Consider the following 24466-nt stretch of genomic DNA (forward strand, 5'->3'; position numbering starts at 1 on the left):
TCCTACAACTTGACACTGTTTTGTTTTGGCATAGTTCTTCGGTGCACATGCCACCAGTTTGATTTCACATCTTTCCAGATGCAATTAACAGTTTTTTTAACCTTTTTGGGGAGATAAGGAATGGACTTATATGATTTGGATTTGCAAGAGATGAATAAGTAGTTGTCATATTTCTTAAGGAAAGAAGTGTTCTATTCTGAGCAAAGAAAGGCTATGTTTGAATAATCACCTCATGAAATTAAACTGTGACTCAAAGACTAGATGCAGGTATTTTCTTGATTTAAACTATTCTGCAGATTTTACCATCCATTAATTCATCATTAATTGGAGCATTGTCACTGCAGGGGAAGACTTCAATTATATCAACTTCATTTAGCGCTTCTTTGCATATTCTGTTAATTGGAAGATTTAACGTTTTACTTGGACAGTAAATGCCTGGAATATTATATATAAGTGGAAATTTTAGAATTTTAGAAACTTTTCTTTTTAAAAACATAACAAACAGAAGACTTATAAAGACAACATAAAGCACCTATACGATAGTTGTCGCCGAACAGTGTGATTTAGTGCCTGTAATGGATGAACATGGTATCGCAATGCAATCACAAGGTCTTCACCTTGCTTTTATATAAACCAGATTAATTAATGTTAAGTTGGTTTAGTTTTTATAAAGAGGGATATAAGTTAGCTGCTATTTATCTGTTTTTTCTCTTGCATGTGTGACACCCACCAGCAGCTGAGCAGTAAAAGTTGCTGAATACTGGTAGTTCGTTGTGGGGTTGAATCTTGGTGAACAGGTTGACCACATGGGCATTTTTATGGTTATCTCAATAACATATTTATGAGCCAGTTTCCCTTAGAAAGTCCTCCATGAAGGCATCCCTTCTCTTAGACAGATAGCCGCAGTGTGTTTTACCATAACCTAATAAACCAACCAGCTAACCCTTGCATATGGGAGAGAGGATGATTAAAATATGCAATCTGTTTTCTATGAAACAGCTTGCAGTAAAGTATTTTTAAAATTACAAGATCTTGGCACCAGGAGAAGTGTACATTAATGAGCTTGATAAGCAACCTTATTTGAAAATGACCAAATAATGACAATGCAAATTGAGAAATTGGGATAAGTGACTAATCATTTTATGTGTTATATCCATAACTTGTATTTTTTAATTATCTTATTAAAAAATAAAGAACAATGCTCCTTTAAACTCCTGCTGGAACGATTTGTGCAAGTTTGGCAACATTGCCACCAACTTTCATGGTCAGTGGCATTTAGTTTGATATTCATGTTTATAAGAAATAAGTTGATAGTATTTATAATTTTAAACTGAAAATTTCTTCCATTCATTTTGCTTTTCTATAATAGGAACCTGCTCTTATATATACAGTCAAAAGTCGTTAATCTGGACTCGTCGGGACTTCAGCGATTCCGGATTATCGATTTTTCCGGATTATAGATCATCAGTTTAAATCAAGTAAGATGGCATGCAGAAATTCTAAAATTAAAAATATGAAACTGTAATTTATGAAATAAAGAACAATTATGATCTAAAGGGTATCAAAATTTACACAAAAAAAAGCTTAATATTTATTTGTTTACTTTATTAAACATTTCTTTCAATATAAATTGTTTAAGTTGCTTCGTTTTATGTGATAATACATTCTCTTTAATTCTATAAACAGACATAATTTCTTGTTCAGTTACAAAGTTCCGCTGTTCAAATCCTATAATTGCTGTGTTGAGAATACTGACTAATTTGTCAATCGAAATTTTTTCGTTTTCAATAACCTCTGTGTCACTTTCTTCGCTATTGGAAGCGAATTATAATGACGAGGAATTTGATTTAAATCATATCAGAGACAAAAGTACATCGAGACGAGATACTACATTTAGTAAGGAATTATAAGCCAAAATAAAATAAAAACATCTGCCCTGAAGATAAGGATAGTGCTGACAGATTAACTTCCAATTCATTGCGCGTCGCTGCGTCCCCCCCCCACAGAGCAGCGTGAAATTGTCAATTGAAATTTTTTCGTTTTCACTAACCTCTCTGTCACTTTCTTCATGCCTTTATCCATTTTTTGCAGCAATTCCACTTTTTGTTTGATGGACATGCTTTTCCTTTGTAGATCCTTTGGCAGCTCCAGAATCGGAAATTCTTTTTGACATAATCGAACGTTCAAGCTTACTATTTATAAAATTGCTCTAACAGTCTGCAAAAAACAATTAGCCAGATCCAATTTGAAGATTAAGGATCAACGCAATCTGCAACATTAACTGAATTAGATAATTTTAGCTTAGCTCATACTGTCCGTTATATATTAAACGCGCATGCGTAAACGTATTATGCGCATGCGCACACGCATATTCGCAGCCATAAAGGTCTTACGCGTCAACGCGATGCATGCGCAGAAAGTAATGGAGAAAAATTGATTTAAAGTCCATTTTCTTTTTCTTGAATATCTTAATTCTCCATTTCTACACCGTATGATAAAAAGCAAGTTTTCAAAAAAAAAAAAAAGTGGGAGGGGGGGAATCTAAACAATAGATTATTCTGTTATTGGACATCTGGGATCTTTCAAAATTTGTATTGTATATCTTTATTCACAGTCATTTCTAGTTGAATTTGGAAGTATGACCGTAAGAATAAAAGCCAAGAATCTTTTGTGTTCATTGTGTGGAATTAATGATTATAATAGCTATTATTAACATATTTTGTTATTGAATTTTGTATGCAACTTTCAAGTTATCTTTCTGATAGAGAATTGTCATAAGGATAAATACCTGAAATAGTAAGAGTTTTTTTTTTAACCTTTCAGAGTGTCAGATGCTTGTAAAAAGAATAACCATCCAATTGTTGTACGGAACACGCACATGAGAAAATTTGAGCTTCAGCCATATTTGGATTTTGCAGCTGAATTTGATTATACTGTTATTATGGCAATTACAACGCATAAATTTAAAGTATCACCTGAGGTAAATATTTAATTGTGTATTTTATATTAATCAAAATGATTTTTTGTACTTTCTGATTATTTACACTCTTGACAATATTTGACTGAATTATTCTATTGTGGGCATATTTTTAAATGTCCATATGTCCATACCAGGAAGAGTATGTGTTAATTTATATGCTTTATATTTAAACAAACAGTATCCACAAGCTATAAAAGAGTAAATATATTTAAAAAAGGAGTAGAAAAAAGCGTTTTTTTTTTTTTTTTTTCATAAAATTTATTAAATGCTTTTACTATTATTTATGAACAGAACAATAAACCTATGAGTAAAATTAGCCAAATAAAATTGTTTTCCAGCTAAGTCACAAATGAATTGTCGATTTGGATAATCGTAAAGCACTGATTTTTCTGATGATATATGCAAGAAACTATTTGTACGCCTATAAGCACATGAAGAAGCCTTTTGTGTCGCATAACAGACATGTACTATATCTCATAACTGGTTATTATTAAATTATAATTTTTTTAGAAGTTATTGACAAGTCTTAGATATTCATTAATAATTAGCAAAGGTTGCTTGTACAGTAAAAACTCCATTATCCAGCATTATCCACTAACCGTAAAGATCAAGTTACTAGAATCTTATAGAAAAATTTAGTGAGAGATTTTTAATGTCATTATAAAGCTCATATTAATATTAATGTGTACACAGTGTGATATAGTGCCAGTAATGACGTTTCAACACAATCATAACAAGTTTGTTTTGGTTTAAATTTAAACTAGGTTAATCCTCGATAAGCCAGCTTAATTTTTATGACATTTCATTAAAAAAAATTATTTAGTATTTAGGACTGCATGAAGTGGAGTATTTTCAAAGTTACAGGATCCAGATGTCCCCCGCCCCCGCCCAAAAAAAAAAACTTCATAATTCAGAATGGTACATGGTACATAATTCAGTACCAGGAAGTTTAAAGTTTCAAACAATTTTGATTCATAATAATGCATTTAAATAATGCATAAACTTTAAACTTCCCGGTATTGTTCCACTACGTAGACGATACATTTACCCTGTTTGAAGGTAATAAAGATGATTTAAATAAAGTTCTTTCAACAATGAATTCTATTAATCCTGCTATTCAGTTCACTTTGATATTTTTGAACTTGAGACTTGCAATTCTCTTCCATTTCTCGACATTCGGGTCACACATAACACATCCAACTTCAATACTATGGTTTACCGTAAACCTTCATCGGTTTGCCTTACACCACACATTAAATCATGTCATCCGACTAAACAAAAGTTAGCTTCATTTTATTCCTATGTTTTCTGTGCTGTTCAAGTTTGCTCCTCCAAACTATCCCTTGATAAAGAACTAAATTATTTAAAAGCAATAGCTGTTGACAGGGGCTTTTCACCCGACATTATTAATCAAGCAGTTAAAAAATTCTTAAAAGAGTAAATATATTTAAAAAAGGAGTAGAAAAAAGCGTTTTTTTCTAAGCGTTTTTTTAAATTTGCTAAAACGTTGATGAGGACATTCAAGACTCGCCCAGAATGTAAACCAATGCCTAGAAACAGTCAACCAGATGGGAAAAAAAAAGTATATCTTAAAATAATCTCATCTCAACACACTAAAAAGCACACTCTTGTTTTAGGAGATTATAAAAATTCTGTTGTCATTCCCTTCTTTCCATCAATTAGCTATAAAGTTGCACATATTTTGCAGAAATTTCACTTTCGGGTCGTTTATTCTCCCATCAATAAAATTCCGAGTTCTATACTCAAGGACCCCATTCCGGATATGAATTCCTGGTGTATTTATAAGATTCCTTGCTAGTGTGGTTTAATTTACATTGGCCAAACTAAGAGAGCCTTAAAATTTCACGTCAAGAAACATGAGGCATATGTTAGAAAAAAGGAAACACAGAAGTCTTCTGTTGCTCAACATTGTTGGTCTGAAAATCACACTTTCAATTTTTCTGCTGCCAAAATTATTCAAAAAACATCTTCCATTGGAGAACTGAATTTTCTAGAGGCATTTCACATTAAAAAAAATCTTTCTGTTCTAGTTAAAGATCCTAATTCCAATCCATCTTTGTCTTCGGCCGTTAAAGAAATTATGTTTTAGTTCTGGTTTCATCATCAGATGGCGCCACTAGCTTATTATCTGTCCAGGCTTTAATCTGATCATTATATCCTATCTCGTTCATTTGTGCTTTTGCAGCTGACGGTGGTGGTTCCGGTAAAACCATCGAAACTACCTTGAAAATTTGAAAATATAACGCTGATTTTTGTTGTTTGACTTCTGAATTAGTATTTATTCAACATGTTATTGTGTCTTAACTATGGTACATAACTTTGAAAACATATAAACAATAGCCATATAATGTGAAAAATTATGATAAGTAATTCAGTTTTTTTATGTGCCAATGAGTAATTTTCATCCCTTTATTATCTATCCAAATAGTTGTATTTATTTTAAACTTCTACTGGAATGATTGGTGATAAATTTTTATGTTCTGTGGGATTTCGTAACAGTTGAAATACATCACCTTTTATGACTGAAATGTATATTTTTTTCAAAATCTTATATAATTTTAAATGCAGGCTTTTAATATTCAAGATGGTAACAAAAATCATGATAGTTTTTTAATTTCAAAATGAAAATTTTTCCTTTTGATTTGTCTTTTTTAATGGGAATTCCATTTTCTATATGTTCATCTATCCAGAATTAGGTATTTCCTGACCTTTCCAGATAGACAATCTTTTGCTGTGCTGAAGTAGAAATTTGTTAATTAATTGAAATTCTCTTATGTGTTTTTAACATGATAAAGCTTATACTGAAAAAATGTGCTTTCGGCTCATGATATTCATTTTCTTAAAAAATTGTATATTTTACTGTGAAAGAGAAGTGATGTATAAGCAATTTTAGTTTACAACAAGTTACGGAAGTTTTAACTGTTTCAAATGTATTTAACATTCACTGTTAGTAGCTTCTTGATGTATCTCTCTTTTATTTATGTATAAAAAATGCCTTACAAAAACATAAATCTTTGAAATTGAAGAAAAAGTGATTTTGCAGGTTACATATTGGAAGCATGAATATTTTTGACATATTAAATATGTTTTACAGTGACATAGCAATAAGGAAAATACTGCAGATGTAAAAGAATGATTAAAAAAAGTATCTTGAGATTTTGCAAAGATGTTCAACATATAAAAGTCCATTATTTATTGTGGAATGCATTTGTAAGTTAGGCTATATCAATCAATATGATAAAGTTTACGAGTTTATGATTAAGTTTCTTTGTATGGCATATTTCTAAAATGCTCTAAAAATGACTTAATTTTTGAAACTGTTGGTGACAATATATTATTTACAACAATTTCAATGATGAGAAAACATTCATTGAGTTATAGCAGTGATTTCAAACTCATGGAACCCTTAGAGGTTTATTAGGGAACCCTATCAACCTTTAGAAAAAGTATATCTTAAAATAATATTTAAAACAGATCAATATGTTATAAGGTACTTTATGTTATAACTGCCACATATGCTGAGAAAGATTTTTCATTTAACATTGTCTTGAATGGCATTAAAATGTTGATAGCTGAGTGAGAAACTTCTAGGTATTCTGCATGAATCTGCAACCAAAAATTTAGGAGCTGCTTTTACTTAAAAATTTGCGTTTTAAGATTGAATTTGCTAAAACGTTGATGAGGACGTTCAAGACTCGCCCAGAATGTAAACCAATGCCTAGAAACAGTCAACCAGATGGGAAAGACATGCATTGTGAAATGGATACCTGCATATGTTGGAATTGATGGAAACGAGGTAACTGGCTAAAAAAGGCAAAAATCTCAACAACTCAATCCTACATCACTTTAGAGGATGCTAATACCATTTCCAGACATAGACTCAAAAGAGAAATCAATTAAGAAAGACTGTCAGATATGCGATGTTGGTGAAAACGTAGAAATTGCAAAGACCATTACTAGATCGAGAACCTGCAATTTTAGAGGAATATTGAAGATGGTAACAGGTCATGTAGAATTTGTAGAAACTACCCCGAAACGGAGCTTTCTCGAGAACGCACCTTTACCTATCCAGCAATACTTGCAGCTCTCCAAAGCTTGGGGAAATTTCCTTTCCAAGGAGAGCTGTATAATGGAAAGCTGTATATTTCTTTTCCAAGGAGACAGTGGAACTAGCAAAAGCAGTAATTTCCAGGCATAGATCAATTTGGCTTATCAAAGGACAGGACACCAACCAACCATAAGTTTTTCTCTTTCCTTCATTGGCATACTTGAACAGATTTTTTTATGCAGTCATACTTAGTTTTTTTCTTCTGAGAAATATTGTCTTGTCGTTTTCTTTAATGGGAAGAGTTGCACCATTATATAATTTTTAAGAATTTTATTTTCTATTAGAAAATTGTTTAGTTTTTGCAAAGGATTGCATGTCGTCTTCTTTAACATATGATGATATATGTTAAGTTTTAAAACCAGTGCATTGATTTTTTTTTAATTATTGTAATATGTATATTCAGTCCTTGAAGGATATGTTTATTTCATTTAGAACATTGGCAGCTCAGGCAGGAAACTCCTGATTAATTTTCGAAGATGTTTCAATATTTTTTAGTTAATAAACACTTGTCAACTTGGGTGGATGTTTTATAATTTTCTTTTTAAACTTGTATTGTGGCCTGCAAAACCTTCCACTTGTGCAGAAACACAGTTTGAACAATACACATTTTGTAGTCGAAACCGAAGACATTTTAGAGTATTGGGACTGAGCCCAAAATACCCTTTGCTCAGTCTTTGTTGAGATCAATGAATTACAGATAATAAAGCTGTAATTCACCAGAAATTTTCTCGAAAGATGGGATAACAAATACTGCTTAAAGCTATTGCCTTTCACTAGGAACAATTAAAAGTAAGTATGATTTTTAGCTATTAAAATGGTTATTATGTGCAGAAGAACAAAGCCTAATCTTTTGTTTGCTAGCAGAAAAGTGCTGGTGTATAGTTGGAATGCATTATCTCCCCCTGCTCTTCCTTTCAACATATCCCCCTTTTAAATGCTTTTTGAATGAAGTGCAAAAATTGGATCAATTTTATTATGTATGATAATTATAGAATATGAAGCATGAGAAGTTTTTAAGAAATAAAATATTGCAGTCAAAGAACACCCGGATCAGTTTTCATATTAATAATAATCATAGAAGTTAACCTTTTAACTGTCATGCACGAGATAATCTCGGGCACAGCACTGGGGTTCGAAAATGTCATGCCCGAGTATTACTCAGGGTAATTTTTTTTTTTTTTGAGTGCATCGTATTGTTATACCCGAATATATATCGGGAGGCGTTTATTTCGGCTTCGTCTCTTTGTCAAACCCGACTGTATTTCGGGAAAAGTTAATGTGCGCTCAGTTCAATAGATGACAGTACTTTACTGAAGATTTCAAAGGTTAGAGGTTATTTGGTTCAAGGTGCATGGGATCTTTTTGTTGTAAAATAGCGTCCAGTTCTTTGAAATGTTATATAGATGATTTAGATTCTTCAACCGAAGATGAAGGATGTGTGTTTGATGAGCAGTATTCATGATACTTCCATGGTCAGCCTCAAAAATAAAAAATGGCGATATACTCAAGCCGAAGATTGTTTCTAATTACGGTCTAACTATGGGTGGTGTAGATCGCTGTGATCAGGAAATATCCTTTCATCCAACAATCCGAAAATGTCAGAAAAAATATTATAAAAAGATATTTTTACATTTACTAGACAAGGTACTCTGGAACTCATATTTACTCTATAAAAATGTAGTTGGGAAACGTATTACATTTTTAGAATTTCGAATCCAAGTTGTAGAAGAGCTTTTACATAAATATGATGATGCAGCTTCTGGACAAAAGAATGTTGGCAGACCACCTACAATAGATAACCCTGCCCGTCTTACTGAACGACATTTTATATCCCATTTTCCTCCTATTCCTGCGAAACGTGAGCCTACAAGACAGTGCAAAGTGTGTTGTTCGAAAAAGGATAAAAATGGGGAAAAGATAAGGAAGGAATCACGATTCTGGTGTAGTGATTGTGGAGTTGGTTTGTGCTTGGAAAAGTGTTTCCAGTTGTACCACACAAGACTGAATTACTGGACTACTAATAGGTATTCACTTATATTTATTTATGTTTTAGAAAATAGTTAATTTTTTTCATTTTTAGAAAATAATGCTCCACTAGAAGCGAACTTTGCAACTGCCATGTTGAGTGACAGCCGCCTCAAAGAAAATATGCAGTGGCTACAAAACTTTAAAAATTTTACCCATGTACGTCAAAATATCAATTTTTAACTACTTAAGTATATTTTATTTTGTACTAAACATTTGGTTTTTTGCAATAAAACAATTTGACAATTTGTGTACGCAAATCATCAAAATAACTTGACAGTTAAAGGGTTAACTATGAATGGAGCTTGTGAAGTTCTGTTAAGATAAAATGTTGCATCTGAATAACAGTTGGCAAATATGTTTTATAAAAATAAGTTGCTTATTTCATTGAATAAAAGATTTTCCTTTTGACTTTTTCCTTTTATACAGAAAGACATGAGAACTTTGTAGATAATTTAACAACTTAAAATTCAAGTACAATTATAACATTTGCAGATAATGTAAGTGTTTTGAATTTTTCACACTTCAGTAGAAATTTGATAATATTTTGCTGTAGTTTATTAATTTGAGTCTCCATTATAGGAGAACTAAGTGCTTTCAAAGAAATGAAGAAGGCAAACAGTCATATCAGGACAACTGTTCACTAAATATGTGATGTGTTGAAAATTTAATTCTTAAATAAATAAATAAATAAATAAATTTGGTCATTAGTTAAAATTGTGGGGGCTGTTGTATTTTGACATTAGGAAAGGACTTCAGAGGACGACATAACATTATTATGCTAACGTGTAATTTAATATTAAAATTATACCTTATTAAGAAATTGAGTGATTTAAGAGCAATACATGCATTTCTTACTAACTTAAATCTTTACTTTCAGTAATATATTAACATACCTAGCTTATAATTCTGAACACTTTCCATGCCATTATAATTAATAAAAGTTATTCTCTGTATCATGTATTACATACTTTAGTACAGAACCTTTTTTTGGGGGGGGGCTTCATTTTGCTGAAAAAATCGTAAAAAGGAAAGTATCATATGACTATGACATATATTCTATAAATATGCTATTATATGCACTTTTAATTGTTTAATGTATTTGATTTTAGACCTTGGCCAAATACATGCTTTTCTTAATCTGTGTTTACACCAACGCATTAACCAATCAGAAGCGAGTTCAGAGGTAGCATTTGCCGGATGGCCGAAGACCGCATAAGTTGACACAATTTTAACATTTTTACGCTTGATGCCTCAGTTTCAGGCATCTTGTTTCAAATGTACAGTTTATACCATGGTTTTTAAATGATTGCACTTTAAAAAATTCTTTGTGATGGAAAAAAAAAAAGTAAAATGGACTAATCTTAATAAAAATTTCAGATTAAATTTTAAAAAAATGCATACGCTAATAGAATAAATAGCTTTATAAATTATTTAAAGGAAAATTCTCAAGTTTATTAATGGTAATAAACCTTAATAATCAACCAAAAATGATATATGGTTGATAATTTTTACAGAATAATCTAAAGGAATAGATTGTTCCACGAAAATAGTGATGGATTTTGAAATCTCAGATTATGAATTTTAAAAATATATCTACATCAATTTAAGGTTGCTCTTGTTGCCTAGTGGATAAAACGTTGGCTTCTTGAGTTAAAGATTTTGGATTCAAGCATCACCAGAGTAGTGTTGTAATGAAATTGGTATTTTTTAAAAAAATATTTTCAGAAAATATTAGGGCTAGTTTCACAGTAGCCCAGATGCTTTTTTAGTTTCCTGAAGGTGAAGTGTGAAAACGATGCTTACCTGCAAGGTATCGTAGCGCGGAGGTAAAAGATTCGGTAAGTAAATTTACAAAGATAAGTAAAAGATAAGATTCAGCTTTTAGTAGGGGCTTGTATTGCAGGTTCAGGCCTTGCTTTTTCCTACCTTTGATGATGGTACGAATATACTTTTTTTTTTATCCTACCATGAATTTTTTTTGTGGGGGGGGGCACAAGAAACTTGCATATACAGTCAAAAGTCGTTAATTCGGACATCCATAATCCGGAATGATCTATAATCCGGACCTCAAAGCTAAAAACTTTCTGCGCATGCGCCGCGTTGGAACATGCGCACAGGCGTTTTACGCGTGTGCGTAAGACCTTGACTACTGCGCATATGCGTGTGCGCAAGTGCAGAATACGTTTTCGCCTGCGCGTTTTATGTATAACGGACGGTGTAAGCTCTAATTATCTATTTCAGTTAATGTTGCAGATTGCGTTGTTCCTTAATCTTGGAATTGGATCAGGCTTATTATTTTTTGCAGACTGTAAGAGCAATTTTATAAAAGTAAACTTGAAATTTCGATTATGTCAAATAGAATTTCTGATGCTGGAACTTCCAAAGGATCTACAAAACGAAAGTATGTTTCGATGTCCAACAAACAAAAAGTGGAATTGCTGCAAAAAATGGATAAAGACATGAAGAATGTGACAGAGAGGTTAGTGAAAATGAAAAAATTACGATTGACAAGTTAGTCGGTATTTTCGGCACAGCAATTAACGGGACTTGAACAGCGGAACTTTGTAACTGAACAAGAAATTGTGTCTTTTTATAGAATTAAAGAGAAAGTATTATCACATAAAATGAAGCAACTTAAACAACTTTCATTGAGAGAAATGTTTAATAAAGTAAACAAATAAATATTAAGCTTTATTTATTTTTTTTTTTTTTGTAAATTTTGATATCCTTTATATCATTATTGTTCTTTATTTCATAAATTACGGTTTCATATTTTTAATTTTAGAATTTCTGCATGCCATCTTACGAGATTTAAACTGATGATCTATATCCGGAAAAATCGATAATCCGGAATCGCCGAAGTCCCGACGAGTCCGGATTAACGACTTTTGACTGTATTTTTCATTTTATTCATCATTCATACAAACCTAATTTTTGCTCGGCATTGTGTGCATTATCCTTCTTTTGACAACGAGCCTTTGGTATAATTTATAAGATCTGATTCCATTTCGGCTGACACGAGACTAGCAAAAGTGATACTAGTATTAGTATAAAGTTGCTGTTTCATCTAATTAAAAAATTTAGTGAGTTCTGAATTTTAAACGAGTGGTGATGAGTAAACCATTTGTTTAAAGAAATTAAGAAAACTATAATCCAGAAAAGAAGCTCGCTAGTATGTAGCTGATTTCATGTAATATTTCTATGCATTTTAATGGCTTCATGTTTGTTTTTCTTAACATGCATGACCACATTTCGACAGGTTTAATCTTGATAATTGTTCATTAATTTAAAAAAACTTTTGCATGAGCATTAACAAATTTGCTAACTGTGGAATTCAATATTTAACACAGAAAAAGAAGTACAGTACAAAGTGTTTAATCCGGACTCGTCAGGACTTCGGAGATTCCGAATTAGGGGTTTTTCCGGATTATAGATCATCAATTTAAATCTGGTAAGATGGCATGCAGAAATTATAAAATTAAAAATGTGAAACCATAATTTATGAAATAAAGAGCAATTATGATCTAAAGGGTATCAAAATTTAGAAAAAAAAGCTTAATATTTATTTGTTTACTTTATTAAGCATTTCTTTCAATGTGAGTTGTTTAAGTTGCTTCGTTTTATGTGCTAATACTTTCTCTTTAATTCTATAAACAGACATAATTTCTTGTTCAGTTACAAAGTTCTGCTGTTCAAGTCCTGTAATTGCTGTGCCGAGAATACCGACTAACTTGTTAATCGAAATTTTTTCATCTTCACTAACCTCTCTGTCACTTTCTTCATGCCTTTATCCGTTTTTTGCAGCAATTCCACTTTTTGTTTGATGGACATCGAAACATGCTTTTGCTTTGTAGATCCTTTGGCAGCTCCAGAATCGGAAACTCTTTTTGACATGATCGAATGTTCAAGCTTGCTTTTTATAAAATTGCTCTAACAGTCTGCAAAAAATAATAAGCCGGATCCAATTAGAAGATTAAGGAACAATGCAATCTGCAACATTAACTGAAATAGATAATTAGATAAATTTAGCCTAGCTTATACTGTCTGTTATACATTAAACGGGCATGTGTAAACGTGTTATGCACATGTGTAAACGCATATTGCATTTACATATGCCCAGGAAGCTTGTAGCTTTGAGGTCCGGATTATAGATCATTCCGGTTTATGGACGTCCGTATTAAAGGCTTTGTACTGTATTACATAAAATGCAGTTACTTCAGTGAGTTTTAGATAAAAGTGACCTCATGAAATAAACCTTTAGATAGTGGCTGTTCATTAATATATGAATGACTAATTGAAGTAATTACTGTTACATTTAAGGTAAAAAATATGTACATAAGGCAGAAACTATCAAATATTTTTTTAAAAAATTGATATTGTTTATTAACTTAAAAATAACTCCTTTTTTAAGTGTGATATTTAATTTAGTAGTGCTGTAAATCCTACATATATTTAAAAAAATATACATTTTTATTGCATTATTTAAACCAATTAAAAGATGTTCATACATCATAAAACATTTATGGTATTCTACTACATGAAAAATTTACTCTCCAAAATAGAATCATACAATTAGGATTTTTTAATTATCATTCAACAAAATTCATAAATAAATTAAATTAGATATAAACAACAATCCTTTTCTGGGATGTCCTATTCCTACAGTCCAATCGATTCTTTTCTAGGATATTTTGACAAAAATTAGTTTTCTGCTTTTGAATAAATAGTTCAATGAGCGCTAGAAATTCATCAAATTGATGAGGTGTCATACAAAAGTAATTAAAAGAAATTTCGTTGTGTTCAAGCACATTTCTTCAATTAAATTACTTGCATCTCCTTACTGCAGTCATCTCTCACATATTAATAAAAACCTCTGCATTCTGCTTCTCTTACACAAAGCAAGATGTAAAATAAGTTTTAATCGAACAGAAATTAAATCCATTTTAATTAAAAATTATAATCGTAAAAAGTCAAAATACCACACAAAAATTTCACGTTTTCCCCAAAGTTTCCAATATGAAACTGCCATCTAGTGCGAGCATATGACAACTTTTAAGCAAAAGTTGCCGACCTGGTGTAAACTGGCTTACACGGAAAGTGCTTTTTTTACACTTTGCCGCTTGATGCCCCAACGGAGAAGTGTGAACGCAGCTTTACTAACTTAAATCTTTATTTTCAGTAATATATCAACATATCTAGTTTATAATTATGAACGCTTTTCACATCATTATAATTAAAAATTATTCTCTTTATCATGTATTCATACTTCAGTACAGAACCCTCTTTTTTTCGGGGGGGGGGGGCTTCATTTTACTATTATCTGAAAGATTTGTAAAAGAGAAAACATCATATGACTATGATGTTCATATGGTATGCACTTTTGATTGTTTTATGTATTTGATTTTAATACCATTTTAGATCTTGGCCAAAAGTAACACTAAAGGGTTAACAAAAGATTATTTTAAGAACCGTCTGAAACAGTGGGAGCATGTTCCACCTGTTGTAACTGGTTGGTTCCTTTGTTCAGATGACTCCTGTTTCCTTCTGAATGAACTACAACTCTCTTTGGATGCCTTGCTTGGAGATGGAAAATTTTGTCGTATTTTAAATTCCTATGATAAAGGTACTGGTTATATATATATATATATATGTTTATATATGTATGTATATTTTAGCTCTTAGTAAACCTGATATTTGTATATTGCCTTTATTTACTGCATTTAATTTTTTTTTCAATTCATATTAAAGATTCTAATAAATTTATAGAAGTAATGATTTTTTTAAATAAAATTCATTGTATTTATGTTATGTATACCCTGGAAATAATAGAACACTAGAAATATTGAAGTTTTCAGTTCAAACTGAAAGCTGCCTAATGGCTTCAAAAATGAAGGGGAATTAAATTCATTTTCAATTCTTTATCTAATTATTAATTTACAAACGCTATCTAGGCGTAGGTTAAGATAATTGTAAGATAATATTTATAGAAATAAAAATGTTTTAAAATTAAAAAATTGCAGACCTGTTTATGCAGTTTCTAATTCTTCAAAGTACAATTTAATATTAGAAGGATATATTTCTTTATTTGTAGTATTATTTTTTAAAATTCTCTTATGTATTGGTTGGGGGTAATTGCACTTACTGACAAAATTCCCACAATAAGAAAACTGGCTTATTAAAAGCACTTTTCTTTCAGCTTTGAAATGTCATTTATTAATGTAACCTCTGTTTATTTGATGTTTTGAATTGGTTTATTACTGTTGTTGAGCTTATGAAATATGTTTTGTTTACATTACTCTATTATATTTTCTCATGAATAATATATGACTCCAGTAGTTTTCAGCATCTTTGATTATTAGCAAGACAATTTAAAATGTTAATCATTTAAATTTTAAATGTTAAGTTAGTTAACATTATTATTTTCAAGGGTATGTTAATATTACAAATGATTCATCATATTTTGAAATACTCTGCTTTCCAAGTTATGGATTGCTTGTGGTTTAGCTAATAATGTAACACAATAAAATAGCTTAAATTTTTTTATTTGCACATTCAAATTTTCTTGTGACACATCATGTAGCCAACATGAGTTCTATTTCCAAAACTGTGAATTTACAGCTGGATGCATTTTATGTTTTTAAATGCTCAAAGTTTTTATCCTTTATTAATATGTAATATGCATTTTGAAAACCGTGCACTACAGATATATTGAGGGACTAAAGCATTCTGCAATGGTATTGACAATTCAAAGACTGGTCACGTGTAAAGGCATGATCCTCAAACAGCTGAGCATTTCTAAGGATAAAGTAGAGAAAGTTGGAGATGAATTAGTGTGTTGCCCCCCCCCAAAAAATAGGCACAAACTTGGTATTCAACAACCAATAATTTGGATGATATTACAATAGTGATTGCATTATATCAAGTGAAATGAATTTAGTAATTCTATGCAAGAAGACAGTATTGCTACCCATCTCTTAACATTTTGTGACTAAGTAATGTTTAACCTTTTAACTGTCATGCCCGAAATAATCTTGGGCACAGCACTGGTATTCCAAAATGTCACGCCCGAAAATTACTCGGGCTAATTTTTTTTTTGAGTGCATCGTATTGTTATACCCGAATATATATCGTGAGAAGTTTATTTCGGCTTCAGTTCAACAGATGGCAGCATTTTACTGAAGGTTTCAAAGAATAGAGGTTAAAGTTCAAAGTGTGTGGCATTTTTTGGATTTTTTTGACTGCGAGGCAAACATTTCATTTTTGAAATAAAAAAAATTGATAATTTATGCACCCAAACCATCAAAATAACTTGACAGTTAAAAGGTTAATTTGTGCGAAATTTTGAACCTTCACAATAACTCAACATAAGGTATAGAAAATTGTCATGCTATCATTGAAGAGAAATAGAACTCAACAACGCTAAAAATTTTTTTGTGCCAGTTCATTTATGTATGTATGAGCCCTTCAATGCTTTAAGAAATATCTGATGGGTGTACTATATCTTGATATGTGTCAGTTGTTGTTATTTCTTCAAAGAAATGGTGATCCAGCAAATTTTATATACCAGCAAGAATCTCATTGACACTGTGAGGTATATTGCAACCCATATGATGAGCTTTTATGTGACTGGATTAGTTAGCATGAGAAAGATGACTTAGCTACCTGAGTTATAAGTTGCCTCATCACTGGATTGGTTCATATGGGAAGAAATGATTTAATGTTGTTCAGATGGCCTTCAAAGTCTCCTGTCCTAAGGCATAGTGATTTCTTTCATCTGGGGATTTATTAAAAACAGTATTCCTGTGCCCATATTGTCAGCTACATTAGAAAAGCACCAGTTGTTTTAATAACTATCAGTGAGAAATAGTACAGTGTGTGTGGCTAAGATTGGAGTACCATTTGGGCATGCATTGTATAATGAGAGATGAAACTGAATATTTATAGTATTATGACTAAAATTTATATTTCATCTCATATAGTGCTCATTGTTGTAATGCTTTATAAAATGCCTCATTTTGAAACCTGATAAATCATTTCTAATGACTCTGTATAGTAATAGAACTCAATACCCACATATATGTAGGAAAGAGATCAAATTTCAAAATAATTTTTTTCCTATTGTGGTTCAGATTTTTTCTGAGGATCAACCTATCCTTTGAGAACTGAATCGCAATTGTTTATATTGGCTTTTTTTTAAAATCTTGTAAATTTTTGATCCATACCTGAATCATTACAGCTAGCCATTTCCCACAACTTTCAGTTCTTGAGAGTCTTCACTGATTAAAACTCCATCATCATCTTTAGTTATACTTGTATGAATATTTTATCTGATATTAAGGCCAGTTTGAAGTCTTTCCTTGACGGAATTTCTTTTGTTTTGACCATCTTATAGAAAACTATGTATTTTCTCTTGGTTTTTTAGTTGTTCTCCCAGTCTCTCTCACCTCTTTTTTTTTTTTTTTTTTTTCAACCAGATAATTTTTGCTTCTGATCCATTTTATCTTCTATATAAATTATTATCAAAAGAAAAAATTGAAATAAAGTTTCTTTCTGAACAAAAATAAAATAGCAATTTGCAAACTAACTACTATTATCATATCTGCTCCCCTTTTTTTTACTAATTTTATCCAGAAATCAAGAGGGGGAAAATTGTGCAAGTTTTATTTCTAAAGAATATAATAAATGGAAAGTAGTCGTAGATGAACTACACAATAATATTTTTAAGAGGAATTTACTTTCCAGTAAGAATACATAGTAATAGTAACATTATAATATCTAATAAGATATCTTCATTTCTATTTCCCTTTAACTTGAATCTCATACATTCATATTTCTATCTGTGCTATTTATTACTCAAATCATCCATAAATAAATAGAGAATGTGAATGTGAAGCTGACTCAGTGCAATTATAGACTGAATGTGAGTTCATGTTTGCTTTGCTGTGATTCATCAGTTCTTGTATTAGGTTGGCATAATGTTTAACAGTTAGAAGAAAATGTTTCAGGGTGGTTTTTGAAAATAGTTTCATATTTGCTGTGGTTACCTTTGTTAGACAAAAACAATCATTATGTGAATGAACCCATTTTAAAGATTAGAGAAGCTCATTCTTTGAATGCTTTGAGGAAGGGAAAATTACGTGAATATTTTACAAATTTTCAGAACCTGTGTCTTAAACATGGGCAACACAATGCTTACTATATTTTAACTGACCAAGGAATTGTCAACACAGGCCCACACTCCACTTTTGTATTGCTACCACCACTGAACCGTTGGTATGGAGTTCTGAAATTCCAAACAAGAAATTTGTTTGTTACTTGCCACAGAGAGGAGCTATTACTCTACTTAAATAAGTCGCTTGTCATAAAAATTTACCACCCATTTTTTATATCTTTAAAGCACCTTCTTCATAATAGTGTCTGTGTGCTTAGGTTACTTCATACACATTACTGGCTGGTCCTCATCTTCTGGGTTCACCTGGATATTTACAATCCTTTCAATGTCAAAATAAGCCCCAAAACAGTACATACTGTATTCAAGGTGTATACAATTATATATACCACATGTAGTATGTTGGTTTTATGTATGTATAAAACTTAATTTTCCTTTTTATAAAAATTATTGCAGTTCCAAGCAGTGGATTTCAAGGGTTACAGATTTGTAAAGAAATGATTATGATTGGATAAATTTCTACCGTGAATATATTTATTCTAAACCAAAGAAATCTTAATTTTTACCATATATATATATTATTTAAATCTGCATTATAAATCTTCTGTTCAATGGTATGATCAAACGAAATACCTGCCAACAGTTTTGCTTAAAAGGATTTCAGAAGAATATTACAGAATTTTCATCATTTTATTAAAGCTCGTCATTAATTTTCCATACATTGAAACTTAGATTTGAAATTAAGAATTTTATTATGCTTTAAATAAATATAGTTTTTTTAAATATAAATCTAAATTTAATTAAATGAAAAGAATATTGTGCAAAAATATTTTAAGAACGTCTTTTGTAGTAACCAAATTTAATTTTAAAAAATTCTGTAAAAAGATTTTAATAATGTGTTCTTCAAACCGTTGTGAACTTTGAAGATACAACTTATGCATAAAGGGCATATAAAAATATATGTGTACCATTCTGAAATAAATGTAAATATGTTCTGATTGTAATGAAATTTATTTTTGTATGGTTGTAAAATTTTAAAAAATATGTTTTATTTTTCAGATGAACTTTTGAAGCATTACAAAGCTAAGAAATTGCTGTTTTGCTTAGCTGGTTGCAGTGCAAATAACAATGCTAAAGACTTAAAATCTTACTACTTATCTGAAAATGTTAGTAGTCTGGATTTTTTGATACGTTGCTACAAATCTAACTGGAGTAATGAGATAATTTAATGTTTATAACTTTAGCTGTTATTATTTAATTTTATAAGCTCGGCCTGAATGTGAACTAGACTTTTATGTTAATAGAGCTGTTCTTATTATGTTGTGCATTTAATAGATGGTAATGAATAAATGGTGATTAAGCATGTACCTTATATACAAATTTTATTGGTTTGTATTCACAGGCATAAAATTAAAAGAAGAGGCGTCTAGTGGGTTATGTCAGTGCTTGGCTATTCAGCAATATTTATTTTTGCTTCTTTGTTCTCTTAGCGGCTAATAATTGAATGCTGCTTTTATTTTTTTATGAGACCTATAAAAGACAAGACAAGAAACATTGTAATCTGCCTGAAACAATGTCATTTGAGTAGTGTTGCCCCTAATGCACTTATTAAGTTACAAATTTCAGTGGGATGAAGTAAATTTTTCATTGAAGAATTTCAACTTTTTAATTCGTGGTTTGAAAGTACATATGAATGATATAGTTCAAAAATAAAATAAATCCCTAACACACATCCTTAGTAAGATACAAAAAATAGTACCCTATAAATTTATGAGAACATGACGCATATATGAAATTTATGAGAGAGAAAATAACATATAAAATTTTAATGTTATGCATGAATGAGATCTGTGAACTACTATAGTATCCAAATATCCTATAATAGTTGAAAATTAGACAGCATTTGGTTTAGTTTTAATAGAAGACTCTTAATGTGTTCTGAAAGGGAAACGTAGTTTGTCTTCAGATTTTGCTTATTTCTAAGTGGAATTTTTGTTGTGATACAAGATAAATAAATGTGATCTGTAAAAAAAAAAAAAAAAAAAAAAAAAAAAAAAAAATAACAGATTTCCATCCAAGTGTGACATATACTTGAAACTGTCACTTTATAAAAATGTTTTGACCCATATTAATTACTTATCTTGAAGTGAAATATTTGAATATTAGGGTCACCTGTAATGGGTAAATTTGTCAGCAGCAAGTAAAAGTGTACATCAAAAATAAAAATCAAATTCAAATTAGTAATGTGTTTGAAATATAAGACTTTCTCTTATTTATGGTAAATTTAATTTTTCATTTTAACTTATGAAAATATGCGCTGGGCGTGTCATGTTCATACATGTGTTCACTGTTGTTTAACCTTTTTCTTTGGAAGTGGAAGAAACTTTTTAATTTAGGAGATATTCTTTCAAAGGTTAATATAGGGTTAATGTATTGAGTTTGAAGATGATGTTTAAACAAGTTTGAATTTTGAAAACTCTTCAAGTTTATAATTAGTTTATTTTTGGGGGCTTTGATGTTTGAAAATTATGGTCATATTTAGGAGTTAAATTTTTGGAACAAACAGTAGAATACATTTCTTTAAAATGTATCTTCTGGATATTAGATACTAATGTGCCTTTTCACTTGACTCACATTTAATGTTCAGTCTCTTCCTACCAAACTCAGCACAGCATAAAGGTGCTTCCTGTTGTTGATTGCAGTATTTGTTATGCACAAATATATATGTATAAAATTATGAATGACAAGAAGCAGTCCATTAATTCAAAATGGTAAAAGTTAATACTATTGTAAAATGTGTGATGGATCCTTTATGCAATTCTCCACAAATCTTAGTCCACAATCTTAGGTAATCTTAGTTACTATCTCAGAAGCTCTTATAAACGAAACAACAATACAACCTCCAAAGTCATTAAATTATGTTATTAATGTATTAATGAAACATTATCCTGAATCAAAGAAGTCATTTCACTATTTCAGTTTTATATCCATCTTTTGTATATATTATGTATTGTCTGGCTATCTGTTATATTCAAAAACAGTAATTTTTTTTTTTTTTTAAATCTCCAGAAAGCCTGAAATCATGTCATTTTACAATTTATCAAAAACAGTAAATGTAACTTGAAATAACAGTATAATTTGGCTAACAGCTAGACAGTGACATATGGGGATTTTTTTACTATTGTTAAATATCACTTCAATTGATGAAATAATTATCATGCAGTTAAAAATATGCAAACATTCCAATTTCAAAACATATTATGATCACAGCTCTTTAAATTTCTAAGGAAGTAGATTTAACAATGTTTATTTTTTCATTCAGACTCCAAAGACACCAGTTTATAAAAGATGTACAAAATGCTTTTGTAACAAAGGTAATGTTATTCTGCTTCTGTTTGAAAGATGTAAAGAAAAATATGCACATGTGCATGACATTTAGATTGTTTGTACTAACCAAGGTAAATGTTAAAACACAATAAACTACATTTTCAAAATTTTTAAAGTACATATGTAGGATATAAAAAATATATGTAAGTACTGACTTTAATTTTGTAGTAATCTTTTAACTCATTTTAATTTGGGCATTTTCCCTTTCTGTCTTAAAAATAGTAACTGCTTATAATAATTTTTTTCAAAATTAATTGCTGTCATATGAATTTTACATAAACCTCTGATGCAAATAAATTGCTTAAGCCCTCAGCCAATGATAATGTGATTTATTAATTAGCCAACAAAAGGTATCAAAATTGAAACTAAATTGTTCTAAATTCGGATTTTGTCTTGAACACATCACACTTGCTTTCTACTTCTCTTGCTAGATAGATGCTGTCATTCTGCTTCTCTTAAACACAACAGTATGTAAAATGTTCTTTTAAAAAAAGATGCTATGGCACCTATTTTATTTGTGTTGACTTAAAGAAAAATGTGTGTCAGTATAAATAAAAAGAAATATTTTAATCTAGCCGCATCTGTAATTTCTTCTAGTATGCTTGAACACATCTAAATTATTGCACTTAGATTTTAGTTAGCAGAGAAATTAATGCATGTTGTTGCTGCTGTGATTTACCTTTCTTTTCTGATAAGAACATCAGATCAAGTTCATGAATTTTGTCATGGCCAAGAGGGCAAGAATTGTACCTGCCATATTGAGTACCTTATAGGTTATCATGAGAATTTACCCAGCTTCAGCCCATATTGGAAAGGGAATCTTCAGGAGTGCAGATCCTAGGTTCTTCTTTATTTCTTTCCATTCCAGCAATATCTCCAAACTGTTTTTCCAGCTTGACAGTATTGCGAGGGACCCCATGATACAAACGTAATACATGTGTAAAACTAGAATAATGTGCCTTTTCTAGAATTTGAACACAGCCCAAGGCTATGGCTGCTCCCTTACCGCCATGCCGAACAGGACAGCATTTAATATATAAATAATTTAAGCTGCTTAACATGCAATAAATGCTTTTGCATAAGAGACACCTAGCATATATTTTCATGTTTCTCAGTTTGGTATGTCCTCTCTTGGGTTAAAGCTTTTGTTCATTTTGATTTTTAATTTATATAATATTTTTATTCTTTCACTATAGGTTAAAGATTGTTATGGTAGAGTATACAAGCTGAGCATCCAAGCATTTATGGTGATGCCAGCTTATGCTTTGGCCATAGTTTCATTGAATGAAGCAATGAAAACACTTATTCACAAGGCTAAAGATTCAATAAAAAAGTCTAAGCAGAATGATATTGATGACTTCAGTTCAGCTCTTAGTTCACTTTCTCTGAAACGAAAGCTAGCTCAGTGTTGCAAAACAATCAAGTTTGAGGAGAAACTTTCTGTTCCCAGCAAAACTGCCGAAAAACAAATTGTTGATGGCATCACCATTAATCCTTGCAGTTTCATTCTTCTTGCTGAGAGTGGAGAACAGAGTTTTAATCTTTGGGAAATACAGAAGATATTAGAGTGCAAATTGAATAAATTAGATACACATGATGGAAAAATTAATGTTAGCAATTTTATAGAACTTGAAAAAGACTTTAAAATGTGTCGAATATCTAGTGATTCTTGGTTAGTTAAACCTCCCTATGATATAAGTCTTGAAGCTATTTTTACTGGAATTTATGAATAAAAGTAGCTGTATGAAATATGACATTTTTATTCAAGGATTGTTATTTTATAGAACTATACATTTTATTTTTGAATATGTAATTAGCTTGTGTAAAAGAAATTTTAAAATATTTGCTTATAATTTTAATGCAAAAATTAAGGTTTATTCATGTGTAATTTTTAGAAGCAATTGCAAAGTTAATAAATAAAAATGAAATATAGACTGAATTATTAATATTTGTCTTAATTGTTTCATCATCTGTTTAGTTCAGCAAGAATTCTTAAAATGAGAAGTAAATTATTTTCAAATTGAATAAATGTTTTATTATAAACTTTTAAGCACATCTGAATGCATTTTAATGCAATTAGCTTGACACTTTATATATATATATATTTTTTTTTGTCTCGCATGTTTTTATAAAATAAATTAGTTTTATCTTGCTGTTATAAGTCTTTAATTGTGGAACAAAAATTTCTATATACATTAGAAGTGTATTAAAATATAGTATGTAAGATTTAATTGATTTATCCATAATCCTTTTTGTTGCCACCAAAAAGTTTTTGCCATCTAGGTGCTACTGTATGAGTATCATCTTGTAAATATTGACTTCAGAAACTATTTAATTAAAAAATATATTTCTCATAACATCTGAAATATTATTAAAATAATTCAATTATTGCTATCAGTTTTTTATTTTTAGTTATTTGTATTGTTGTGTAGATAATTGTCTGATCGCGTTATAAAAAACTAGGTGAATGATTTTCTGATTTAAGAAAATCTTAATTTTATTTGATTCTGAATTATTTATTTTAATGCTTTAATTTTGGGGAAAAACAGATGCTTCTAAGAATATTATTTAGTTTCAAAGAATATTATTTATTTTCCTTTTATTTGCAATTTTTGTCCAAGCTTTCATTCATTGTGAAAAGAAGCAGGGAAGGGAGGCGATTTTGCTAAGTCATGATTTCGCGCGTTTTGTCCTTTAGAATGTTCTAGAAGAAATTTCTTTGTGCACTTGACCTTTAGGACAGGAAGTACGTGCAGAAAGGGTCAGAGGTTGC

General features: G+C 30.4%; 1 protein-coding gene across 4 annotated transcripts in view; it reads left to right on the plus strand.

Moving 5' to 3' along the window:
* Window positions 1–23632, plus strand: part of LOC146995120 (2',3'-cyclic-nucleotide 3'-phosphodiesterase-like) — a 61934-nt gene extending 38302 nt beyond the window's left edge. For all 4 annotated transcript variants that reach the window (XM_085825621.1, XM_085825618.1, XM_085825617.1 and 1 more), the window contains 4 exons: window positions 2824–2980; window positions 14556–14760; window positions 19366–19472; window positions 22890–23632. In XM_085825621.1, coding sequence (XP_085681747.1) covers window positions 2824–2980; window positions 14556–14760; window positions 19366–19472; window positions 22890–23426 — 1006 coding nt within the window. In that variant the 3' untranslated portion in view covers window positions 23427–23632. The remainder of the gene's footprint in view (window positions 1–2823; window positions 2981–14555; window positions 14761–19365; window positions 19473–22889) is intronic.
* The last annotated feature ends 834 nt before the right edge of the window (window positions 23633–24466 follow it).

The sequence above is a fragment of the Stegodyphus dumicola genome, chromosome 10 (genome assembly GCF_044657685.1).
Source record: "Stegodyphus dumicola isolate Sdum_Otavi_A_Nest chromosome 10, ASM4465768v1".
Taxonomy (NCBI): Eukaryota; Metazoa; Arthropoda; class Arachnida; order Araneae; family Eresidae; genus Stegodyphus; species Stegodyphus dumicola.